General features: G+C 42.9%; 1 protein-coding gene across 2 annotated transcripts in view; it reads right to left on the reverse strand.

The window, feature by feature from the left end:
• Positions 1-13694, reverse strand: part of LOC147747490 (DBIRD complex subunit ZNF326-like) — a 190267-nt gene that overhangs the window by 152170 nt on the left and 24403 nt on the right. For both annotated transcript variants that reach the window (XM_086953956.1, XM_086953955.1), the window contains exons 2-4: positions 10870-10966; positions 8061-8457; positions 6636-6825 (exon numbers count right to left, since the gene is read on the reverse strand). In XM_086953956.1, coding sequence (XP_086810082.1) covers positions 6636-6825; positions 8061-8457; positions 10870-10964 — 682 coding nt within the window. In that variant the 5' untranslated portion in view covers positions 10965-10966. The remainder of the gene's footprint in view (positions 1-6635; positions 6826-8060; positions 8458-10869; positions 10967-13694) is intronic.

The raw sequence follows: 13694 nt of genomic DNA on the forward strand, positions 1-13694 counted from the left end.
CGGGAGCAGCAGATGCACACATTCGCTCGCATACAACCAGGGCACGGCGCGCGCAATGCACGTCAGTCGCCCGGCAACCGCCACAGCCCAGTGACGTGAGCAGGAGGAACAGCGAGCAGCCAGGGACTGGAGGCAGGTACGGGTCTGTGGGGGACTGGGGCTGGCACAGTTCGGGTGGGATGAGCCGCCGAAGCTGAGCTCCGACCCATGATTGTTCAAGCCTCTTCCATTATACATGCCTATGCGTTTCACCCGCAGCAGGCAGCGAGAGATCAGCGCTGCGGACAAACCAAGCCTGACCAGAATGCAGTCGGATACACAACGAAACACGCAAAGACAAACTGGACTTCCTCCGGCGGCTGTCGGCCTGGCGGAATGAACAAAACAAACCTTGAAAAAAATAAATAAATAAACACGCCCACCGCCGCGATGACGATTAGAAAAGGGTGGGGAGGGAAGAAATCGCGGGAACGCCCACGAATCTAGTCTGGCCACGACGGACAGATCTCTGTTCCAATGGCTAGCCTCCATTTATGGAGCTAGCCAATGGAACAGAGGGCGGATTCCCAAGCCACATAGTATTCTCATTGGATTTTCACCTGCGCGAAAAGCTGCGCAGTGCGCAGCTTTCACTTAGGCGAAACCTAAAAATAAGTTGGAAGGGGCGGATATAAGGCCCTTCCAAATACCTATTGCTAATCGTACGAATTAATGTTTTGCAAATTAAACCCTTACGTGAAACAAAATTTTACCAACAACTCAAAACGATGTGGTAACATGTTCACAATTGGAATGGGCTACACAAGGGACCCCCCATCCCTTTTGTGAATGTTGACGTTTTGGTAGTAGGCCTCAGGCCATGGGGCCCAGTGGTTAGTCCTCATAAAGGTTTGAGTAACTTCTTTTGAAAACATTTATTTAAAAGCAACCACAGCCAAGGGGATCTTCTGACACAAATAGGCCACAAGCCAAGAGACTGTGGCCAATTGTAGAAGGTCTCAATCTGCAAACGCCTTCATAAATATAGACTACGTAGGTCGAATTATGACCCAATATGATTTTGTGAACCAACTTAACAGAGCAAAGGTCGATTCGCAAAACCAAAAATAAAGATTTGGTAATAGTCAAAACGCAATTTGCTACTACTGTCATTGGATCGGTTCTTTGCACGGAAGGCCCTAGGTCCCTTGTACAATCAATCACGTTTGAGCCTCACTAATACTTTCGGAAGGGTACAGCCAACTATGGACCTGGAGCGCAATTATGTTTAGGTTTTGCTCAATGCAATGAATAAACAAAAAGGTCAATGATTAAACTATGCAGAGTGGTTTTAGACAGCCATTAGCAAAATGTACTGCCATATTTTCAGAGAACCACTGAGAACTTACCACCTATTTATCTAACCTGTTTATGTTTACAGGGCCTGATTAAAAAAAAAGAAAAAAACACGGCTATTAAGCTCTCTGGGCATTATTTTTTGTTGGGCAGTGTTTTTGGGGTAGGTTGGTTAGTTTAGGCAAAGATCACCAGCCTTTGTCCATAACTAAACATGCCCTTCTATTTACCACTTGGGACTGGATGTACTTATATAGAGGTTGCAATTAATGGGTGCAAATGGACCACAGGTTATTTGTGACATTTAATATTTAATGGAGTTGCAAAATCTTCTTTTAAATAATAATAATAAAACATTTATAAAGCGCCTGGCTGCACAAAACTGTGTGTCCCGCGCTAACTGCTAATACAATACTGTGCTGTGGCAAAAGAAGCTCAGAGTAGGGTTACATGTTGGGGAACAAATAAGTTTTCAGTTTTGTCCTAAATCTCAGTTAGGAAGGCTCCATCCGCAGGTGGAGCGGGAGTGCATTCCAGTGTTTAGAGGCTAAATACCTGAAGGATTTTCCTCCCATTTTGGCTCTGATGATTCGGGGGAGTTTGAAATGCATCATGCCAGATGATCTTAGATTCCTGGTCGGACGATGTATAGTAAGGAGATTTTTTAAGTACTCAGGACCTCTGTACTGAGCGATGCGGTGGGCATAACAAAGGGTCTTAAACTTAATCCTCTCCTTGACTGGTAGCCAATGGAGTCTGGACAGGGCCGCTTTAGCAGAAGTTCTTCTTGGGAGACCGAGCACCAGTCGTGCGACAGCGTTCTGCAACCATTGTAGTTGATGTAGGCCCTTCTGACTGAGCCCAATCAGGAGGGCATTCCCGTAGTCCAAATGGGGTGTCACCAGTGCATGGACTATGGTCTTTCTGGCTTCGGTAGGAAGAAGATCCAGCACCTTTCGGAGAACTTTTAATATGCCAAAACACCTTCCCCCGTTACCTTGTGGACTTGGGTCTTGCCAGAGAGGTCTGAGTCCAGCATAACGCCTAGGTTTCTAACCGCCTCTACGGGAGTAGGCAGATTACCCAGTTCGCTAGGCCACCATGCATGTGACCACGCAGAAGTAGCTCCCCCGACCACCAGTAGTTCGGTCTTATCGCCATTCAGACGGAGACAGTTATTCTTCATCCAGGCCACTACTGCCGACATACAGTCCGAGAAATTGGTGGCATATTCTCTTCGGTCAGGAGTTAGCTTAAACACCAGCTGGGTGTCGTCAGCATAGCTGACAATGCCCATCCCAAAGTCCTCTACAATGTGTGGCAGGGGTTCCATATAGATGTTAAATAACGTAGGGCTTAGGCTTGAGCCCTGTGGAACCCCATGGCTCACCTTCCGAGGAGATGATCTAAAGGGTGGGCAGTGTAGCTGGAAGCTTCTGTCGGTCAGGAAGGAGCGTAGCCAAGCAAGTGCTGGGCCCATTACTCCCATGTCCGAGAGACGAGACAGCAGCGTTGAGTGCAGCACGGTGTCAAATGCTGCACTAAGGTCCAATAGGACCAACGTCGCTGTCTCGCCCTCGTCCACTATCTGCCGGATGCATTCAGTCGAATATAGAACTGCTGACTCAGTCGAGTAGCCTGATCTAAATCCTGACTGGGAGGGATGAAGGAGCGCTTCTTTCTCCAAAAACTCCATGAGTTGTTTATTAGCGATTTTTTCTATGATTTTAGCACAGAAAGGGAGAAGGGAGATTGGGCGGAGATTTTGGAACTGAGAAATATGAATGTTGGGCTTTTTCTTTAATGGCATAACTTGGGCAGTTTGCCATACTTCTGGAACATAGCAATCCTGGAATGATAAGAGTGATCATGTGACTAATATGATCAATTAATGTACTTTCCATAACTCCCTTACACCGGTCGGGTGGACAGGCGTCAGTGGGGGAGCCGGACTGTATGCCATTAATGATTTCCAACAGATCATGTTTGTCTGGGGTTTTAAAACTAGTAAGTGAGGATTTGTATGTTAGAGTGGAGCTGGTGTCCGCGTTGGTGTTTAAGGAAGTCATATTGTTTATAAAGGTGGCATGGATTTTATCCACCTTCTCTACAAAGAAGTCAGCAATTTGTTCGCATATCTCCGCAGAGTATGTGTCTTGAGCGTCTAATCGGGAGGGGATTATGAGTTCTTTGTAGATACTGAACAGTTCTCGCGTGGGATTGTCTGCTTGCTCAATTCTGTTTTTGTAATGGATACTTTTCTCCGCTCTGATCAATTTCTGATACTTTTTTAGTTCAATTTTATAACTTGCTTTGAGTTCAGGTGCATAACTTTTGCTCCATCTCCGCAGATTTACATTGAGCCTTCGCTGTTCTAAGTTTTTCTGAAAACCATGGAGCAGTTCTGGTTTGTCTTACTGGAGGTTTGGCTGTCCAGGGAGCATCTTATCTAATGCTTCCGACATCCATAATTCATAGTTGTCCCAAAACTCCTGTAAGGTGCTGCCTATTGTTAGGGGATGCTCTGTTAAAATGCTATTAAAGAGTTTGGGAGTGAATTTTTTCCAATTATGACGTTTCTGGGGGAGATGTTTTGTGGGTATAGTTCCTATGAGTTCTATTAGTATCTCAAGTGGCACAATGCTGTGGTCAGACCAGATCAATGGGATCGGGGGTAAGATCTTAATGCCTACCCAATTCACAAAAATGGGGTCTAGAAGATGACCTTGCTGGTGTGTGGGGGCTGTAGAGAGAAGTTTTATATCCACAGAGTTTAGTGCGGCAGCTATCATTTGTGCCTTGCTGGAGTGAATATCTTCAAAATTAAGATTTAAGTCGCCTAAGATAATTAGTTTTTTTTAATCTAACTGCTAGCTGGGTTGCCGACTCAATGAGTTGGCTGCAAAAAGATGCCGCAGCTCCCGGGGGTCGATACATCAATAAACCAGTGATCGCTTTTGTCGGTTCTATTTTTATTGTAAATATGCCACATTCAATGTTGGTTATGGTGGCTCTCATTAGAGTGCATTCTAGCTCAGCTTTATAGATTAATGCTAGCCCTCCTCCACGTTGTTTTTGTCTGTCAATTCTCAATAGACTATAACTGGGGGGTATTGCGTCCAGAATATCAGGGGAGGACGTTTCTTCTAGCCATGTCTCGGTGAGAAACATGGCATCCAGATCTTTATTTACCAGTAGGTCGTAGATCTCCATTTTGTGTTTAGTCAAAGACCTACAGTTTAACAGTATCATCTTAAGGTTAGCTACCTTTCTTGGTTTATTATTTATCGTGGGAATTACTTGATTACATGTTTTACAGAGGGAGGGTAAATCAACAGGTTCTAGAGTATGTAAGCAGCTTTGAGTCTGCATCTTACCAAATGTTAGGAAATCAGCTTTGGAATGATGTATTCAAGGGCTGCTGCTGCCTTGGGCATCCGTTGGGTGGGTGGGGCCATCGGATCCTGCCCCGCGCCCCGGTCGTCCGCGGACGGGCGCAGACGGGCAGGACTCTGGCTTGACTCCAGCGCGCGATCGGCGCGTCCGCTGCGCGGAGCCATGACCGTATGTTTTTAGGCCGTCGTCCGTGCGACGGAGAAGGCGAGCCCTCACTAGGATGGCCGCTACTCTTTTCCCTGCCGGTCCCCGCATATGACGGCCCTGAAATCGGCCACACGCTGATGGGGTAGGCAAGTAATCTGCCAAGCTATCAGGGAAAATGCAGGTAAGGTCTGAACACACCTTGCCTTGTCTAGCACCCTAAATCGGTGCGAGGTAAATCCCTACGATGTTTGTGCCTCTAAGTTAAGCACTGGGTGTCAAGCACTAATGCCAGGGGGAGGGGGAAAGGAAATACGGGTAAGGAAATTCAGCAATTTTAAAATCAAGGTCAATTTTTATAAGTAAAACCTCCCGGCTCAAGCCTCAGGAGTAAATGAAAGCAGTCTGTGGAATGATTTGCATAATAATATCGAAAAGGAAGATCACTATTTGCAAAAAAAGGGATGTGGCCTTCAAGGAAGAGCAGGCAACTATCCCTGTATTTCCAAAACAGGAAACTTATAAAATTATCCTATTCCTTAAAAGGAACGATTGCAACACCTGAGACGGCCCAACAATTCCTAAAGGGAAAGAAGTCCAACGTGGACAAACCAGCGAACATCAACTTTCAGGAACGGGCACATTTTCAATAGTTTGCAAATACAATCGCAGTCACAAATCAGTTGAAGGAAATCACATCCACAATGGACAAGGAAGCCTGTAGGCAACCCACTATATTAATTATCCATGCATAGTGTCACATGAGCACCCACAATCCTTTACAAAACCAAGTCAAACACAAGCAAAGCAGTCACTTACTTTGCCACACAAAGACCACACCTTTTAAGAGACTGGACAGAACTTTTTAGTGCACATCTTTATCATGCTTCTCTTTCATTGGTAAATTTTCTCCATCAAATTATTTGAGTTCAGTTTCATTAATATGACTGTATAGCACATCTGAATAAGTAATCTAGTCACCTATTTATAAATGCCATTTTTATGCTGAAGGCTCACTAGTTGTCTACTATACCGTTTATACATATCCACTTTTGAGCGGGGAAAAAAAAAAATCGCAAATTAACGAGGTGGAAAAGATAGGTTATAAAATAACGGTTAAGGTTAAAACGGTCTTAGAATGTACTCATGTAGCAAGGACTGAGACCAGAAAACAAGCAACCAGCGGAGTCTCTCAGATTAATTAATACAGATTACTGTGACCTGGCTTGTTGCAGTAGTTCTATTCCTCCTTTCAAAGAACTACAAGTCTTGGTGCACATGTAGTGTGTTAAGTAATTAGGGGTATTTTTACCCTAACTCCAGTTACAAGGAGGGGCCACAGCTACATCACCATCTAGCAAGATGTTGATCACATCTGCCATCCTAGCAAGTCCTTCATGTAAAAGAGGACCAAAAAAACACAACCCAAGCAAACAAACAATCTTATTGTTCAAATACAGCCTTGTCTTGCATTATTGCCTCTATGAATTGACTGGGATTATTTACATAATCTATGGACAATTGCTACACGCAGTATATACATACACACACATTACAAATATGATTTGTAGAGTGTGCTTATCACCCGTGAGGGCATCCAGGCGCTGTCCATAGGCACATTGAGTGACTTGCCCAGAATCTCAGGATGACACACACACACACACCTTTATTTATAGGGGGGACTACCAATTCTTAGAAACTCAGATATTCAACACCTCATACTACAGTACCCGGCAAAATAAAATAGGGTATGAACGTACCAACTTTTTTGTTGCTCGCTTTTTTGCTGACGATGTTTGCACCTTGTTTCGCCAGTTTTGCTTTCTTGCCTGTTTCAGCAGGTTTATCACCAGGTGGATTACCCTTTCTCTTCATTCCTCTCCCAGCAGCTCCACCTCTGAACTTGTTATTGAACCCGGGTCTAAACACACCTCCAAATTCCCCCATTTGCTGCAAAATGTTAGAAAATCAACAGTTAAAGGCTAATTGACATAAATCGGGCTTCAAGTTAAAAATATCCTAAGATTTGAGAACTGGACTTCAATATCTAGCACTGCGGTGAGCCGAGATTTTTTAAACAACATTTATTGTAAACTATTTTTAAACTTTATAAAACTGTTTTGGGTTAATATTTACAAAGAAAGCATAGCCATAAATGCTTACAATTTAGAAGCCCATGGAATCAAAAGTATACTGTGAAAACTCTACATCTAAAAGGCAATACCAATTATTCAATCCATTCACTAACTTTTGATATGTGTTCGGTGCCCAGTTTAATTTACAATGTAATTTAGTTAGCATACACTCTTATGGTGGAATTGGGTGACAGAATTAAAATATCCAAGGTTTTAGCTGTGAGAACAAAGTCTACCAGACGACGCTGGATTAGCGCAATATTAATATTTTAGCATGCACTCTATAAAAAGGCACACATTGTGTGACTAAACTCACAAGTTTAGATGCGAAACAAGGAAAATAAATTGCAAGAATACCTCCAGTCAGCGATTGTGTTTAGAAAAATATTCACATGCTTAAAATACAAATGCAAAACATAAATGTACATTTCAGAAAAGCTGCTAAACTGTACAGAAGAAAAATGTCAGAATGTACACTAGGAACATTCCTGTTAAAAATATTGCAGATCTGACAACACAAACATATTTAACAGTTAAGTACTTGGAAATCATGGTACTAACATTCTACTTTGAATTAGGGTTAGCCAGAATTGAAAAAAATTTGTGGTGCTGATGCTCAGTAAAGCATCAGTCCACCATATGGTAAAACAGTGCTCCAAGAGTTCAGAATGGAGACACTAGTATGCCTTTCCCTTTGGCAACCAGAAATTAGACCTTTAATTCACACAGAACTTCAAAAGGTTTTTGTAACAACTGATCGGTCGTTACAACAGCCTCCCACTTAGCTAGATACTCAACCCCTCCGGACCACTTGTTTATGTACAAATTTGACCAACAAGATGAATCTTGTCACTTCAATTTGTTTTGTACTTTCAAACAGGCATACTGTTTTCAAAGTTAGAATCAAGAAGAAGATTTGCTTATGCTGTAAGACCCTTCAAAAGATACCAAGTTTAAAAACAGTACATTCCATTTTTTAAAGTTCTGGTCTTTAAAGGATATGTTTTAAAGTGACTATAGTAAAAGAATCTGAAAAGATTCTGTACTTACTCCACGGCCACGACCTCTTCCCGATGGCGGTCCTCCAAAAGCATCAAAGCTTCTGCCTCCAAATGCACCTTCGGGATAAGCAGGCATTCCTCTCCCCCGGGAGCCTGCAGGTGCAGGCTTCATTTGGGATGAAGAAAAACTGCCGTAGGAAGAGTAACTTTCTCTTCCTCTGTCATCCATTAACCCAGGTCTCATTTGTGAACGTGAGTCCCAGCTAGACCCGCCCTGGTTTCTACCTCCGAAAGAGTCAACGCTATTCCGGTAGGAGTTCTTATATCCATCATCAAAACTATCTCCGAAGCCGCTTTGTTCGGGTTCATTATAACCATGGCCAGATCTGAAAAGATCTCGCCCACCCTGTGAAGACCTGGAGTCATAAGACTCATAAGGTCCAAACCTAGAAAAATTGCAATGAGGGAAAAAAAAAAAAGTAAGCTTACTGGCATTATAACATTTAAAATGCAAATTATTAGCTCACATTTTCAACTACATTGGGTTAAATATATCATTGCAAACAATTTATATGCACATCTTGAAGAGGGCTGGGAATTCCACCTACATTGTCAAAACTAACAGTAGTCAACAAGTATATCTTTAAACATGGCTATACTAAAAGTTCTTAAATGGCCTTAAAGAGGCCTCAAACAGCATTTAGGCCCAGACCTCGCACCTGAAAACGTGACCTTATAAAAGGAGATCAGTACTTTTTTTTAAAAAAGGTTTGTGCTAAACCTCCCCCGGTGTAAATTCCATGGAAAATACAAGTGTCTTGCTTTTGGGGAGTACAGCCTGACAGCGGATACTGTTAACACGCACTGAAAGAGTAACAGGAAAAATAAAATTCAGCTTAGTGGTCTTATCATATAACAGGAGTTGTCCTTGAAGTTGTGTTTTCAGGCTAGAATAGTTATAAATATAAAAATTTTCACTTCCTGAAAAATATTACAGTAAACGTAGAAAACTAATTTTTTTTAGACCAATTAGCTAATTTTAAAAGTACAAGCTAAGGAATGTAGAATGGATCGGAAAATACTGTGCCACATTAAACGGAAAGTGACGAACTTGAACACAGATTTAAGCGAACAATCACCCAGAGTAGAGAGAATCATTAGCTTTAGTTGGATTACCCAGGTAGTGTGTGGTGTATGGAAAGTTGGGCAGAAACAAAATTTGAGAGATACTCGAATAGAATCGGTTAAGAGGGCTGACCGAAACCTCCAGTATGTTTTAGTGTATTTTACTATGATATCTTTATGGGGAAAACAGGAGGCTGGCGAAACAGCTAAAGCAGTCTGTAGGTTACATCGAACAAAATGCTAGCTAGTGGGATTACAGCACCAGCACAATATAGTAAGAGCTGGTTTAATAAGTCCACTCGTTCTCTTTCAGTCTGGTAAAATGTTACTAATGTTCAACAGCAGAAAAACTAAGCACCCTTAAGAACGGTTATCTGATTATTTATATTCCATGTCGGGAAACTCAAATTCTGGTCCATCAGGAGCAGGTTATTGTCCACCTGCCTGAATTGCAGGTAGGAATTTAACTAACCAATACCAACATTTACAGAATTTTGATTTGTTACAATGATTAAAGAATGTATGAAATGTAAGTGCTTCCCATCAATTTTTTTTATTGCTTATAGATGTGTTTCTTGAAGGGGTTCTTAGGTAGTTGAAACCCAGGGGTCAAGCACCGCAACTGAGACGATTTGTGATTTGTACCAGTAGTACCATTACTGCCAAATTAGTAGTTAGGAATTTATCTAATCAATTCTACATTAGTCAAGCAATATCAGTCAGAATTGCACAGACATTCTGCTCATACAGGGCTAATAGCTACTAGCACATGTTACCAACACTACACAAAAAATGTATACATCTCATGAAGGGTATTCCAGACCACAGAGTTTACGACAGAGTGTGGCACTGTATGCACAGACCATTTCAACATCCAATGTTTAGGAAAGGAGGCAGAGATCTAGAAGAGGGGAGGCTTTAGGTCTCCAGTAAAGATATCACACAACTATATCCAAATACAAAACTCTAGCTCAAATGCTTCCATGAGTTTTAGGACAACTTCTCAAATACGCCTGTAAGAGAATTCATGATAACGTAAAAGGTCTGCAAAGACTTGGCTGGATTCAAAAGCTTGTACTTTGAAATGTAACCATTGAAAAAAATTCTACCCCTCTCCCCCCCCCCCTGTTTAAAGGGACTGGTACAGTACACTTCTCCAAGAACACACCCACTTGGGACTAAAAAAAACTTTTTGAATTCAGTCATTGAAATATATTGATGACAATTGAGGCATTATGAGAAGATACAGAAAACCTTCTGACTAAGTGGAATACTTGTGTACAGATCTAACCTGAACCATAAATGGAATAGAGCTATGTAATAGTTGTTGCATGAGGTGCCAGAGTTTTAAAGGGTCTATGTAATTTTTTACTTATGTTACCACACAAAAGTACTTGAAATTAAATTAAATGTTTTGAATGAATTGCATGTTATCGATGTACAAGGGAAGGTAAGCAAGCAACAAAGTTGTTAAAAATGTTCCTGCTACAAAGAGTGGAGGAGAGAAGAAAAAAAACAGTACACATTTTCATCTTGTCCCTACAGAAACATTGACCCAAATTATCAACAAATTTGTATAGATAACAATTAGTCTACTGTAAGCTTGTATATATAGACACCAACATATATAGTGCAAATGATTCAAACACAAGTCAGACTAAACTGGGAGACTAACTGTCTAAGGGCTTAAAAATGCATACAGGATACTAATACATATATATATAAATATATACCTGTCACCATTATTTTCCATGCCATAAGATGCATTTGAGAAGTTTGAAGATTGATTTTGGTCTCCATATGCTCCTTGGCTGTAGTCACGCTGCATTGCTAAAGTAAAAAAATATTAAATATAGGTAAATAACTGCAGAGGAACAGTGTTACTCTAAAGTTAAACATGGATTGACAATTATCCTTCAACTAGCACACTGGCTGTAGCCTTATCAAGGTTCAGTCTGGCTCCCAGAGCTGGCTTAAACATGCCGTGTTTAACCAGTAATGTTAAGAAGAACTGTGTCACTGCAATACCATATGGGCACTGTGGAGGGCCACTACTGAAGCTGTGATGTGTTGTTACTTACCGATAATCTCCATCACCCGATTAAGGTCCTTCTCGTCCCAGTCCTTACAGAAGTGAGGTGCCCCCCCCCCACCCGACAGGCCATCTAAAACACGCTTATTCTTTAAATTTTTACTATATAATTCCCCGCCCACTGCTATGTTGGTTAGTAACAAGACCAGACACAACCAAAGCGTAAGGGAGGGAACAGAACTGGGACGAAGAGGACCTTAATCGGGGTAATGAAGATTACCATTAACATTACCCCCCCACCCCACCTAAGCCCTCCTCGTCCCAGTCCTCACATAAGTGAGGACCTACACAACAAAAGATACCAAGAAAAAGCAGGACACCAAGGGTCCATGCAGAATACGAAGAGGAATCAAGAACAAGATTAAGACACAGCAGCGTTCATAACCCCAGCAGCAAAATTGTCATAGAGACATTTAATAAGAGGCTATAATGCATGATAACGTATAGTTTTACCGGTCGGTGTAGTTTTGCAGCTTGAAGACTTTTTGGATTCACAATGCTGTGCATTATTCCGCCATCTAGTGGTTGGGTCCGGAATTATTGTTTTTTTGCTCTATTTTTGGGTCTGGCCTAGCAACGCAGCGCATGCGCTGGTCGCCTTAACGAGACCTATTGTTGTCGGTTTGGTGGGTGAAGGGGGACAGGATATGTGCACCCTTTCAAGACCGAAAATGTGCACACGTGCGTCTAACAGCTTAGCTGAAGACACAGCAGATGTGCATGTACGGCTTTAACAAGATGTGGACCCATATGGCTCTGCTCCGTTGCTTCCTCTAAGCACGCAGGACAAAACATATGCACGCACTCTGTGCCCTCTCTCTGCACGGAGGACAAAACATATGCACAGGCTCTGCTAAAACATATGCACCCGCTCTGCCTACCTCTACTTCCTCAAAAAGATCTCCTCTGCACTTTCAAAAACACAGTCTGTTTATACCCACCAGAATTACCAGGGGCATTGTCCAACATTTAGAAACAAGGGGGCTGTCGCAATGCAATCTTATTTGATTACAATCCCCACCCTTCTTTCAGAGCACTAGGTCAGTAGAGCTGCTCTAGAGCCAGAGAACCAGGTCAGCAGAGCTGCTCTAGAGGTCTACAAACCAGGTCAGCAGAGCTGCTCTAGAGCCAGGGAACCAGGTCAGCAGAGCTGCTCTAGAGCCAGAGAACCAGGTCAGCAGAGCTGCTCTAGAGCCAGAGAACCAGGTCAGCAGAGCTGCTCTAGAGCCAGAGAACCAGGTCAGCAGAGCTGCTCTAGAGCCAGAGAACCAGATCAGCAAAGCAGCTTTAGAGCCAAAGAAACTGGACATTGGAGCTTATTTACAAGCCCCTTACACCGCGTCACTTTTTCCCCCACATAAAAAGTGAAGCACCGGCGGTACAAGTGACCTGTAAATAAGCCCCACTGTGCCCATACGAGCGCAATAAAACAGTTAAGTAACCTTCACACCACGGAAAAGGTGAAATAAAGTACCAGTTTCTAAAGTTACTGCTCTTTCCACAGTTACTGGTAACTCAAGTCTCCTGCCTGAGGTCTACTACATTTATTGTAATTTAAAACTTCAGGTATCAAAATGCAAAGTTGTGTGAGCTATTAGCCTTACACTGTCTGAACAACTGCCTCCTACCATTGGACTGTTACGAGTGTCTACAAATCTAAGATTGTAGTTTGGGAAGTAGATGATGCACCTCATGCCTGCAACATAAAACAAGCATTTGCAATGCAATAGGGCTGGCATTCCTAAAAGTTTGAGCTATTGGCATTGCAAATGATAAGGTTTGTTTTTGTTAAAAAATATTCCAGCAGTAGCATAAGTAATGAAATAAAAATCCATGTAGACCACTAGTACAACCACCACCAGTACTAACACCACCACCACCAGTACAAACACCACCACCACCAGTACAAACACCACCACCACCAGTACAAACACCACCACCACCAGTACAAACACCACCACCACCAGTACAACCACCACCACCACCACCAGTACAACCACCACCACCACCACCAGTACAACCACCACCACCAGTACAACCACCACCACCAGTACAACCACCAGTACAACCACCACCACCACCACCACCAGTACAACCACCACCACCACCACCACCACCAGTACAACCACCACCACCACCAGCACCAGCACAAACACCACCACCACCACCACCACCAGTACAAACACCACCACCACCACCACCACCACCAGTACAAACACCACCACCACCACCACCACCACCAGTACAAACACCACCACCACCACCAGTACTAACACCACCACCACCAGTACTAACACCACCACCACCAGTACTAACACCACCACCAGTACAAACACCACCACCACCAGTACAAACACCACCACCACCACCAGTACAAACACCACCAGTACAAACACCACCACCACCACCACCAGTACAAACACCACCACCACCAGCACCAGCACAAACACCACCACCACCACCACC

This window comes from Lissotriton vulgaris, chromosome 1_1, assembly GCF_964263255.1.
Source record: "Lissotriton vulgaris chromosome 1_1, aLisVul1.2, whole genome shotgun sequence".
Lineage (NCBI taxonomy): Eukaryota > Metazoa > Chordata > Amphibia > Caudata > Salamandridae > Lissotriton > Lissotriton vulgaris.